The sequence below is a fragment of the Nyctereutes procyonoides genome, unplaced genomic scaffold (assembly GCF_905146905.1).
Source record: "Nyctereutes procyonoides isolate TBG_1078 unplaced genomic scaffold, NYPRO_anot_genome, whole genome shotgun sequence".
NCBI lineage: Eukaryota > Metazoa > Chordata > Mammalia > Carnivora > Canidae > Nyctereutes > Nyctereutes procyonoides.
Window position 1 is genome coordinate 11,727,704 of NW_026575043.1, and position 13,160 is coordinate 11,740,863.

The window sequence follows — 13,160 nt, forward strand, 5'->3', positions numbered from 1 at the left end:
GTGATTCTAAAAACTATGTATTTAAGGAAGAGCAATTAACTGTACAAGAATGGCTAGCAAATCTTAAAGAATATAGAATGCTTTGTCCAGAGCAAAGACAAAAACCATGGCCCTGGAATTTTTAGGATTCAGTGTTTTGTCCCTACTGAGAACACAAGGGTTCAATCACAAGATCCGCTCCTTTCCAGTATATAGACACCAGAAACTGTAGACACAAGGTTAAAAAGGAGCATCTAGGCAAAAATGCTCAAAGTGATGTTTTGAAATAACCACTTGAGGTTGTTATTCTGGGTTTGACCTTGTCATCAGCAGGGACAGCACAGCCCATCACCTTATTAGAAAAGGTCTAATACATGTGAGATGAAGGCAGGCTGAGTACCGAGTCCGGGAAGGCGATGACAAAGCCCCAGGATTGGAGATGTCAGTTCTAACAACCTAACTGAGAAGGCAAGGTTCATTTCAAATGATTTATCCTAATATCAATGAAGAATCAAAACAAATGAGCAATTTAAGAGCCAGAAAGTATTAGAAGTTATTATTTTGGGGGCACCTGGGTGGCTCAGTCAGTGAAGTGTCTGACCCTGAATTAGGGCTCAGGTCATGGAGCCTGCTTAATATTCTCTCTCTCCCTCTCCCTCTGTCCCTTAAAAAAAAAAAGTTTGTTTAAAAAGTTACTCTTTTGTATTTGCTATGTACCCTACAAACACTGCAAGAAATTTAAGCCCTAACCTCCCTACCTATTTGGAACCTGCAAAGCCTTCCTCCTGTAAAATCCAGGCCACTTCAGATGAGCCCTAAATCCAGCCTCACCTGTCAAACAGTAACCCTGATGGACTTTACCAGTAAAGTGTGATTATAACCAAATAAAATGCTACCATGAATCTATAATTCAGGAAAACAAGGTACTTGGCACATTAATTAAAGCAGATTAGAAATGGTTACATTTTCTTTAGATTCATATTGAAAAAAATTTCTCTTTTCTCCTGTCCTGGAAACCGAAGTTAAAGGACTGATTTGCACACAGCAGCCACACCCCAACACAGCACTGTGCAGGGAGGAAAGAAAGAAGCCAGTAGCACTATCAACTAAGGCAGGCACTAGGACTCCAAGACGAAGGGCCAGCACCCCCTTCTCCCCAAGAGAATGAAGCCTTATAGATCCTGGTCATCATATCTGCCCCCAACGCTGGCAGGATCTTTGGGTGCATGAATGTGTGTGTGTCAGCCTCGCCGCTAAAGGACCAGGGGCTAATAACACCCTGACCACATTCAGAGTTTTGCTCCCCAAAGATGAGAGATGATACGAGATGCATGACCACGCATGCATGGACATGGTTTAGAAGCATGGACAACATCATTACAGGTTCCAACATAGTTACTGATGGGATTCATAACACACATCCTTGACCTCTCTCCCTACTCTTTTGATGACGCATTTCTCAAACTGGGCTAGAGTGTTTGTGGCAAACATCTGAAACATGAGAAACTTGTCACTGAGACATTCACCCAAGGCTCTTTAAAAAGAGTGACCTACAAGGCCCAGGACCCTGGCAAGGAAGAACTTCTTCAGTATGCTTCCTGATTGTACTAACACCAAATCTAAGGCCTCTTCTGAGACACAGCACTGCAAATTAAGAGAAAACTGTATCAAGGGTTTTCTTAATGAAAACATGGCATGATGGAGGAAAACTAAGACTGAGCTATCACCTCAAATTTCAGACCCAAGTACAATTCTGTTAAGGATCTTAAAATACCTAACACATGGTCAATCCAATCCGTTCCTCTTAATTTCCACTATACCCAGTACTTCATTAGATACATGCAATCTAGACAATTTCCAAAGGTAACTAGAATGCTGGAGAAAGAGTAAATAGCAGCAACCAGGCTGCTGGAAATTTTTTTTCTTTTTCCCAACCTCTCAAACTACCAGGTTCTAAGAAAAAGTCATGAACTAGTCATTCAGAAAAACCTCGAGTATAAGAACAGGGAGGGAGGGGGAAAAAAAAAACAGAAATGGAATATAATTTCTATAGCGGGGGGGAGTTAGAGGTGGTGGGCACAACACGAGGTATGAAATAAGGCAGATGACCAGCAAGGGTTTTTTTTAAACACCCCACTAACACAGCATTACATAATGTCACTGGCACTGTTTGACTGTGAAACCACAAACTTACCAAATTCCCATGGCCAACTTCCCTATCAAAGGCTCAAGCTTATTTAGGAAAGTTACTTAAACAAATAAACAAAATGGTAAATTAAAAGTTTTATGAACGATTTCACCACTGCTGCCTGGGTTCAACACCAAGTGGTTTTTCTGAGGAAGGAAATTTTTCAGAAAAACACATTTAATTCTTCACGTTTAAAAACAGCTCTCTTCGGAAATGGCCAAATCCCATCGAATGGACTCCAGAAAGTGACGAGAATCGCTTAAAACGATCAAAGCAGATGAATTATAGGGTGGCACCCCTTTGGCCAATTCTCAGGGCAGGAACAAGCTCTATTTGGCCCACAGCATTTTCTGGTGTGTTTGTTCTTAATCACAATGAGTGGACAACATTGAGAAACCAGGACACATAATACAGAACATCCAGAACCCTGGCTCCGCTATGGAAACCAGGAGGCTGGTGTGTGGGCCCGAGTCTGTTCCCCTGTGGGAAGAACTGGCGCCTGATTTGAAGTCCCTGGTTTAAGGTGCCAGCATGTTCAGCCTTGGGTACTAACCTTTTCCTCGACGGCCCTTCTTCAAAATCTGATGAACTAACATCGTTGCTAGTAGAGGACACTTGGGAGGCATCGTCCTTCTCATTTTCTGACTGTTCTGATGCTGGTCCTAATCCCTTAGACTGGCCATGACCAAGGAGCCCTACAGGTGAGAGAAGGGGACAAACAAACACATGACATCAGGAAGTCGCACTTTACCATAGTCACCCTGACACACTGGCCAATGAAGACAGACCAGGGTTGGGAAAGAAGAGGATTAGAAGGTACATAGTCCGCTCTGGAGTGGGACACCTCATCCTATGTTAGGCCTAGGAACTCATTTCGACAGGAAGAAATTCAGGCAGGATTTTGTCACCACAAGATACTTGTAGGGTTCTTTTTGAAATACATAAACACTGGGGCGCCTGGGGGGCTCAGTTGGTGAAGCATCTGCCTTGGGCTAGGTCATGATCCCAGGGTCCTGGGATCAAGCCCCATGGAGTCAGGCTCCATGCTCAGCGGGAAGCCTGTTTCTCCCTCTCCCTCTGCCTGCCACTCCCCCTGCTTGTGCTCGCTCGCGCGCGCGCTCTCTCTCTCTCTCTCTCTCTGTCAAATAAAATAAATAAAATATTTAAAAACAAAAAGGAAATACATAAACATCTTTCAGGGGTGGGGGAAAGGGGGTGGAAAGGAAGAAAGACACTTCCTGTATTACTTATTCGAACTAGTTAAATTTCAAAGGCTAAAGATGTATACTAGAAATTACTGAAATCCTGGGGTGCCTGGCTGGCTGGCTCAGTTGAGGAGTGCATGACTCTTGATCTTGGGGTTGTGAGTTCAAGTCTCATGTTGGGTATAGAGATTACTTGAAAATAAATCTTAAAAAAAAAAAAAAAGAACCACTGAAATCCTTTTTGGAACTGCCTTCAGAAACCAGATGAGAAAAGCATATTATTTTGCAGCCACAGCTTAACTTATTAACTAGAAATCCTACTACACAACTTCCTCTTCTTCATTATTCATTACATTCCATTTGCCTTTGATAGTCTCAAAGGATAAGGCCTCACCAGGACTGCATATATGGCACCATGCAGAAGATGGAGCCCTGGGGTCCCAGGGAAGGGCCTGTGCCAAGGGATATTGGAAGTACCATAATAAATACTAAGACCACATTAATGGGTGACAGCTGAAGAAAAGCCTGGCCAGTCTTCTAGCACTCAGATATCCCTGCATTGAGGGTTCTAGAAACAATTTAAGTCCTACCAATGGGAAGCTTGCTCCCATGCAATTGTCTGCAGCGTCTGGCCCCCAATTCCACAGTCTTGTCACCAGCCTCATGGGCATCAGAAGCTGGGGGTCGGCAGGAATGCCAGCACAGCTGTACAGCTTGGCTTTAAGCAAAGCCAAAGGTACTTTGTTCTTCCAACCCTTCCACCAACTCTAGAAGCACTTAATTCCCCGTATTAAATTCCTTTTTTGGTTCAAACACTTAAGATTGGTTCCTACTAGTTGCACTGAACACTGTATAGGAAACAAGACTCTATGTTATCTGGTATGCCGTCTGAAAGAACATGGTACATTGCAACCAAGCCCTGAGACTTGACCTATTTGTGCATGTGCTCCCCTGCTCGTGTACTTTCATATCATTTTCTGAGGATGAGTAACACTGTACAGTTGGAAATCTACCGCGATGCAAAACATAAAAAGCCCATGGCTACCACTTAGACATGCAGCTTTTGGGAGTCAGGACTGCAACACAGAAGTGAAATCATACTTTCCCAATAAAGAGGAAATGTGAGGAGTTTACACCATAAGGCCAAAAGGAGACATTAATTTTATGGAAGTCAGAGTCTCCAGGTAGATGTACGATCCGTGCTAGGCACTACTATGGCCACTAGTCACATGCACCTTTTTTTTTTTAATGTGTTTGGGGGGCAGGCAGAGAGCACAGGTAGAGAGAGAATCTTAAGCAGGCAGTCCAGTGCAGAGCCAGAGCCCAATATGGGGCTCAATCTCAGGACCCCAAGATCATGACCTGAGCCAAAACAAAGAGTTGGAGGCTTAACTGCCTGAGCCCCCAAGGTGCCCCAATCACATGCAGCTACCGAGCATCTGAAATACAGCTACCTAGTGTGGAGAAGGAAATGATTTATTTTTAATTTTAATCAATTGATAACAACATTTGATTATTTTATATTGATTAATTTTTAAACACTCTGAATGTATCCTTGGGGTTGAGTCAATTATATGAAAATTAATCTTCCCTGCCTTGAGATTATTTAACGAAGCTCTAGACAATTAAACCTATATAATACATAGGTATTAACTACATAAAACGACAGAGAGCACTTTAGTCATGTCACAGGGTGGAGACAAAGCATCCGGAAAATAGGATGGGTACACAGGAGATACTCAGAGATTAAAGAACTGGGCCAGGGATAAAAGTCATAAATGTAGAGAGGAGATGGGTGAGTGGCCACACTTGAAAAAGATGAGCAATTCAAAATAAAAACTTTGATTACAGAACCACATGTAAAAAACTAGTTAAGCAAGAGAAAGAGAACATCATAAGCATAAGCTGACTCTTGGTCAAGTTCACATTTTTCCAATAATCTGTAAATACAAAATAGAGAATAAAGAAAGAGAAGAGGGAGGAAATGGGAGTTCATCCATGCTTTTATTTTTTTATAATTTTTAAGTTTTTATCAGCTGTTCATTTTCTTAACACCTACCATATGTCAGCGCCCTGGGGAGAGAGGCATCTTCAAACAAAACCTAAATTCCAGTGATAAGGTAGATCGACAGGCATACATGGGTGGATCAGTTGGTATATGTGTAAAGAAGAAATCTCGCCCTTGGAGGGCAAGGCAAAAAAAAGGGAGGGGGGAGGAGACAGTGATTGTGACTCAGTGAAGCCAGCTAGCACACTGGCAGTAACCAAGAATTGTGAAGTTGGAATTTGCAATATACCTACAAGTCAAAACCAAAACCAGGGGTGGTGGTAGTGAAGGAGGAGGAGGAGGAGGAGGAGGAGGAGGAAGAGGAGGCGGCAGCTGTATTTGGATCAAGGAGGTAACAAGCAAGGACCATGTGCTGTTAGGCGAAGCCCAGGCAGAAACACTGCTGTACCATTCAGTACATAACAAGATCTTCTGTATTTGCTGAAAGAGTAAGGAGTGAGTGACTGAGTGAGTTAGCAGAGAAGAGTGAAGCTATTCAGTGACAAGCAAGCTATACACCTGCCCTTCTGACAAGAATAACTTCAGCAGATTATAGAGCAATGATTCTTAAACTTGAGCATGAATCAGAATCACCTGTCCAAACACAGTACCCTAGGCCTCAACACCCCCAGTCTGTCCTCTTTCTAACAGGTTCTCACATGATGCTGGTGCTCGTTTGGCTGGTCCAGGAAACCACATTTTGAGAACCATGACTGTACTACGGCAAAGCCAGATCCAAGCCTGTAGAAGACCTAGTGCCCTGAGACACCAGGATGCTCCAGGCAAGTGTGAAATTAGAGGTGAGGAAACCAAGTCTAATCGAACAATCTGTTACGACCCGAAATGAAAATAAGGCATCTAACCTCAAAATTCTGTTGGGGCATTCTTCCTCCTTTTAGCAGGGATTTTGTGAAGGCAAAGAAGATTACTGACACAATTCATCACAAAGCTCTCAGAACAAATTCAGAGGAAAAAAATAACATGCTGGGGGATGGGGGTGGTGGAGCATTCATATCTAAGAGGCATCAATGTTAAAAAAGTACAGGATGTTGCCCTCCTCCCAAAGTCAACTGTCCAAAGTGCAAATTCAGGGAAACCAGATTATGAAATTTTACAAGGAAACAGGGAACCTGAATGGACTATATGTGAGCTTGTTGAAGATCACTGGTCAAAGAGAAGTGAGCTGAACGCTCTATTAAGCCACATCAAGGCAGGGCTGAACTACATGAAAACGACTAAAGTAGTGTAAGTCCATTGTCCCAAGCCCTCGCCAGACTAATAACATCTTCAGAGGACTCCAAAGTCTCCCCCATTCCAAGGATAAGCGAGAAGGGCTACCAGGACTTGAAGAGAGAAATCGGATTCCCTTTCCACATTAGGAAAATTAGGGTCTGTACAGAGGGAAATGATTGCTTGTCAATGCAAATTGAAGGAGCTCAGCTTTCACTACTGCCTTTATGAGAGGCAAGACCCATTTGTTCTGCATGCAATCCACTCTTTCGATTTTGAGTACTTCTATACTGTACAGAGAACGCTCACTCTCAGTTTTGTTAGGCAGTCCACACAGCTGGACAGAAATGTGGGTTTCTTCCTTTTCTTGTTTTTTTTTTTCTGCCCACCTCCACCCGGCTCCTCCTCCCCTGCCTCCACCCACTCTCACATCTCTAGTGTACTAGCTACCCCATTTCATCTTGAACGTTTTAATCCAAATCATACTGCCTGCCCAATCCAGAGGAGCCAGGTCAGCAAGATGGAATACGATGCCACAGGGCAGAATGGCAATTATCAGAACATTACACAGCTAATGTGTGTTGCCTTTTCTTCTCCCTAACAAAGCCCTGCCATCCATTTTTTTCTGGATTATTATTTTTAGTCGATGAGAAATAACGCAACACCGTACCCTCCTCCAAACACCCAGGCTGATTTTATTTTCCCAAACCCCTCCCCCAATCAACAAGGAACCTTCACTGGGAGAGGAGGTGAAATGGAGAAAATTGAATGGCCCAGAGAGCCTCTTCTTGCCACATGAGCATTTGTTCCTCTCTATTAATATTCAATAGGTTGAACTTAAATTAAACCACGTCTATTGTCTTTCACAAAAGCAATAAATATGAGTTGAAAATTCCAAACCACTGCGGGGGAAGGCAGCGTGCTGGCCAGCCAACAGCAGTGGACAGGCATGGACAGGAGTGGCAGGGCACTGTCACTCTCAGGCCTGAGATCACTGGGCCACGGCGGGCAGCAGTGCCCATGCACCCAGAATGAGAACCCCCAAAGAATCCAGTACCGCAGAACCGAGCACTTCGGCCCATTTCCCAAATTAGCAAGAGATGAAAACGCTTTCAATTCAAAGCAACACACCAAAACTGGTTTCATTTCTAAGCCTGGAAGAGCAAGGCAGTGAGTAAGAAGAATTTCTGTCCTGAAGACTGAAGATGCAGGAGCATGATCTCCCTCTAGCTTTCACAGAGACGGGGAAATGGGGGGCTGGGAAAATCAAAACACAAACAAGGCCAAGGATCCCGTTTAGCTCAAGAACTCCAGCTTAAGCATCCGACGAGAGCTACAGATTTCAGAACACCGGTGTAGAGAGAGGAGGGAATCCTTTTCTAACATTGTCACACACACACACTCACTCACACACACACAAAAACGTGCAGCCCTTATAATTTCATATTTTACACACAAAGAAGTTTCACCAGCCCTCCCACTAGCTACACGTACGTCACAGAATATAAAACCAAACGGGAAAAAATTGAATGCTGCTGTTTCACAAAAAGCAGTGTCTAAAGACGGGTTAAAGAGAAGGGGGAGAAGAAAATAAGGAGACCTTTGAAGCTATTCCCTAGCTTCCAAAACATCTGGAGCACACCAAACATATTAGCATATCAGGGAGAGTTGATGTATTTGGCTTTGTTGTGGAAGAGATGCACAAAAGGTAATTCTCTATTATACAGCCACTGCCCGTCTGTCACCCCGTCATTGTGAGACAAGGTATCACATTACATATTAAACAGTCAAGCATCCAAAGAGAGCTTTCATTTTCAGCTGCAGTGCGTGCGTGTGTGTGTGTGTGTGTGTGTGTGTGTGTGTTGGGGGATGGGGAGGGCCGTCACACTTTGAGTTGAGAGAAAAATTGTAACAACGGCCCCGTTGGCTAAGGTAGGACCCTCTCAGTGATATTCGGAATGCACAGTCTGCTGCCATTGCTAGTGAAAAATAAACTCTATTTTTCACCCAAAATTTTTAGAGAAAAATCTGTGGATCGCTTGTTTTGCTCTGGGATGCCAGGGGAAATCTGGCTCTGGCCAGTCTCGCAGGTTCAACACGAAGACGGAGTCTGAACCCAATGTACACACTTGGGTCAGTAGCTAAGCTTTATGGATTGATCCTGGGGTTCCAGGGAAGGGGGTAAGCAGTGCAGAGAGGTCTGTGAAGCCAAGCCCCAGGCTGGTCCACGGACATGCTCCCCACAACAAAATGCTGAGGTGGACAAGAACAAATGACAGTCGTGGGGCATGATGTCACTGCCACACTCGTGGTCAATGAAGCACAAATGGAAGTGGTTTAATACCTCGGCTTATGGGAAGTAATTATCCCTTCCCTCTGGACGGCCCTGAGCAGATAGGGCTCCCCTTTGTCTCCTCTCAATCAGCTATGGGGATTTGCCACTGCAACCAAGGAAGGGGAATCCAAGAATAACCCCAAGGATCCCTCAAGAAGAGCCCCAAGATAGACGACACAGGTTTTTGTTAGCTTAACACTCAACAAGTAAACCGACAGATCATCCCCCCAGGAGCTCTTCCCACCACCAATCTTTCCCCCACAAAACCTCCTTGGTTCTGAACCTGCCTTGCAGGCTTGAGTTTTTGAAAAAAGGTGTTCCCTGAAAAAAAACTGACACAGTACTAATTAATTACCAGGGAAAAGTTGGGCCCACTGGGTGGGCAAGGAAAAGATCTGATTCTATTCTTTTCTTCTGATTATTTCAGTAACAAGCACGTGGCTACACTGGAGACAGACCAGACAGGACCCTTGAGCCCAGAAAGGATTTCCTCACCTTGAGGCAGAAAGGAATGTGCCAGCAGACAGGACACGATTAAACACAGGAAGGGTGACCACACTGCTGCTAGCGCTGAAACGGGCCTGGTTCTGGAGGTCTAAATCCCAAAGGAGAAAGCACTACCCAAAGACAAAAGACCTCTCCTTCCCACATCCTGACCAGGAGTCACAAGAAAAAAGAAAGCAATCCTCATGAAGAGACTCCAACAACCACCACCAAAGAGCCACAGTTGTGGCTTCATTTGATACAAAAACCACTCAGTGGGAAGGACCCAGGATCTCTAGTTTCTGGACCAGCCCTGGCAGCTACTGGAACCTGATGATCATAATGGTGGGCAAAACCTACAGTGTATTTTGCAGTGACTCTTTTACTCCTTTAGGGTAATGGGCTCTTCCCTACTTAGATTCTCCCTCCTTTCACTAGTTCTTTGGCCGCACTGTGAATTTTACAACATCACAACACGTAGAGTACCTCGAATAATAATGGTAATAGTAATAGTAATTGCTGAAACAGAAACATCCACATTGCTCCACAATGAGGAGCTCCCTCCACTTTTGCATGCCATCATTAATTACTCCTCCATCCCAAGCCTTATTAACTCCTCCGGGCCCAAACCCCATTCCAATACCTTATTGATTTTATGCTGGCAAACCAGTCAAAAGCATGCCTACCATGCAACCTAGTTATAAGTGCTCATCTAAAGCACGAATCCTTGGAGTCCCCCAAGGACATGCAACTCAAGCTTGTATCAGGTAAGTAAAAAGGTTCCACTGTACAAATGGCCCAGTACTGAACACTCCAGAGGTCAAAAACCACATTCCACCTTCAGAAGAAAAGGGATGAAAGGCGATGCTGGATTTCGGCCGGTGTGGAGACGGAGCTGCAGAACAATGCCATCACACATGGTAGAGGTAAACACAGGCCATTTTCAGACATTCCCTTAGATAGATTAATGAAACCAACCCATCCCAAGTTTTACATCCAAATAACTGGATGCACCAAAAATCAGATTTTTCCCCCTAATCATGGAATTTGCACTTCTCAAAGAGAGATTTCCATATAATAAGCAGCAAGTTCTCAGAGAGCGAGGGAAAGTCTACCTTTCAGTGATCGCCACATGCATGTGTATTTATCTTTAAAGCTCCATATCATCACTACAATTACCCCACAGACAAGTTACCCAAAGACACAGGCGCTCAAATATTAGCAAGTCTCTACAAAGTTAAGCAAAGCTGGCTTCAACTCAAATCAACAAACTCCATAAAGTTATGAGTCTGGGTACTAGTCTGTGCTGATAAACAGGCACAACGCCAAATACTGTGTCCTGACTAACATCACAATTTGTGGGTAAGAGCCACACCCTTAACCCTAAAGCCTTTCTGGCAGCTTTTATTCCCTAATACAATAAAAATGGACCCCACATAAGTTCTGGATTCTGTTGTGCTTGTAGCATGACTGGCAGGCACAGAAGTCTCCGAGGGCCCTCATTATTACCTCACCTGCACAAATCACACTGCACACCCACTTTTCAGATGAATAGATTAAAAAAGAATTAAGTGGACTCTTAGAAGGTATAAAGAAAAAAAGGCAAGAAACAGAAAGCTACTGACAGACAACAAGCAAGTGCAGAGAGGCCTACTACCTCAGAGCAACATTCTTTCTCGTACTGAAATCTAATGGAAGCAACACAAAAAGCAGAACTCTAGGAACGCGGCCACAGATTCTGCAAAGATCTAAAATTGATAGCTCCTAAAATTCATTTGTGTTTACATCTGGTAATGCAAACACAGATTAATGCGTGAGGGGTGGGAGAAAAATCCAGAGCACTCGGAGTTTCAAGCTCTCAGGGCTGACCTAGAATCACCTAGTATCCACGTCCGTGCCTCAGTTTCCTCCATCTATCGAGGAAGGAAGACAAGAGATAGGAAGTATTAAAGGAAAGGAAGCCATGCATGCTGCTGATAAAGGAAACCAGAGCTGTGTTGAGGATGAACTAATTAACTTTAATCAAACATCTATTTTAAAATGCTGGGAAATGATCATATAAACTGGCAATAAAATAAAGGGACCAGCCATAGCTGGATGGCGTTCAGTCCCCAGAGAAATCTCTAAATTCATACAAGCCTGGCTAAAACTGCAGATTTGGCCAAAATGGTCAACAGAGCTGAATGCTTTAAGAACGACATTAATTCTCTCTTGTAAATTTCCACAGTGCCTTTGCAGGAGCCACCACTGCCCCCAGGGAGGGTACCAAAGCTGAAAGAATATTAATATTAAGCAATTGCAACACTTTTTTTTTTTACAGAGAGAGAGAGAGAGATCTATCTAGCACCTTGCCATCCATAATGGATTTAATCAGGACCACAGCAAGAGGAAAAAAACCACAAAAGGCCTATTTCTCCCCAACAAAAGCCATAGCAGCCAGAAACAAACCTAGAGCTATTTGGTTTTTTAATTTTATTTATAGGAACAGACCTTCTATCCCAGGTTCCTCAAGATAAGCCATCAAAAACTGCACCTGACAGACCCGTGGAGCAGCCATCCTCAGAGCCGGATCATTGCAGAGAGAGAGACAGAGAGGAAGAAGGGACACAGGGAGGGAGGGAGGGAGGGAGGGAGGAGGGAGGGCGAGTGCGGCGAGGCAGGCTCCAGAGCACTTGTCAACAATCCTCCCCTGTACGTAATAAGCAGGCGGCGGGGCTGCAGATTCCGGTGGTGCAGATTCCGCACAGCAATAGGACAGCCGCAGCCCGGGCCCAGGGGGAGGGGAGGCGCCAAGGAGGGGAGGTTATTTATGTGCAGGGGAGGGAACACAACCCCAAAGAGGAGGGGTTGGGGGGCGCTCTTCCCCACTCCTGATCCTGGGGGGGAGGGGGGGCCGCAAAAGAGCGACTGGCTTTTCTCTATCCAGGCAAGGCAATTCCAATTCCCCCCAATCTGCAATGCAGACGAATCCTTGTTTGAGAATTTCTGGGGGGGGGGGGGTTGTGGAGGGGAAAGACAGGACACCTCTGATGGGGGCAGTCAGTTTGATGGTCCACACGTCTGCCAGACTGCCCCCCCTCCATGCACACATTCCACCCCTACACAAGGCAAGGAATGGGGGTCGGTGGCACATTTTCAATGGCATCCCTTTTTAATATCATAATCTGTGTCATTCAGCAGTTGCCTTTTATTTATTTTTATTTGTTTTTTTGGCTGGGAGACCTGGGCAGTGATCCAGACAGACTGCAGAAATTTCACTCCACAGGCTCCTCCTCCAGCCCTCCCCTTCCTTTCCTCCCTCTCCTCCCCTTCATCCCCTCCCTTCTTTCCCCTCCTCTCCCTCCAATCCTGGCTACCAGGGTGCTTTATTACTCCTGTGATGACCGCCAGGGCCACCACCGCCCTCCCCGCCCCCAGCACACGGACGGCCCTCCCCCACACACGTAAATTCATCTCATCTAATAACACAGAAGCTGTTTCTCCTCATTGTTTCTGGAGGATCTGTCACAGAACAGGCTCTGTGGCCTGGCAGCTGCTTTTGGGGGGGGGGGGGGGGGTGGAGGCAAGAATCCAACAAGGCTGGCCAGCTCCCTGGCCCTGACTGCTGGAGCATGCATCTCCCTTCATTTGTCATAAAGCTATTTGATTTTAAAAGTCAATTCTTTCAAAGCTTTTGAACTTCAGCTGGCAATT

General features: G+C 44.9%; 1 protein-coding gene across 3 annotated transcripts in view; it reads right to left on the reverse strand.

The window, feature by feature from the left end:
- JARID2 (jumonji and AT-rich interaction domain containing 2) overlaps positions 1-13,160 on the reverse strand; it is a 260,567-nt gene that overhangs the window by 101,846 nt on the left and 145,561 nt on the right. For 2 of the 3 annotated variants that reach the window (XM_055322925.1, XM_055322923.1), the window contains one exon: positions 2,721-2,862. The exons of the other annotated variant lie outside the window; for it this stretch is intronic. Coding sequence is in view for 1 of the 2 variants with exons in the window: in XM_055322923.1 (XP_055178898.1) it covers positions 2,721-2,862 (142 nt within the window). In the remaining variant the exon portion in view is untranslated. The remainder of the gene's footprint in view (positions 1-2,720; positions 2,863-13,160) is intronic. 3 annotated transcript variants of the gene reach the window in all.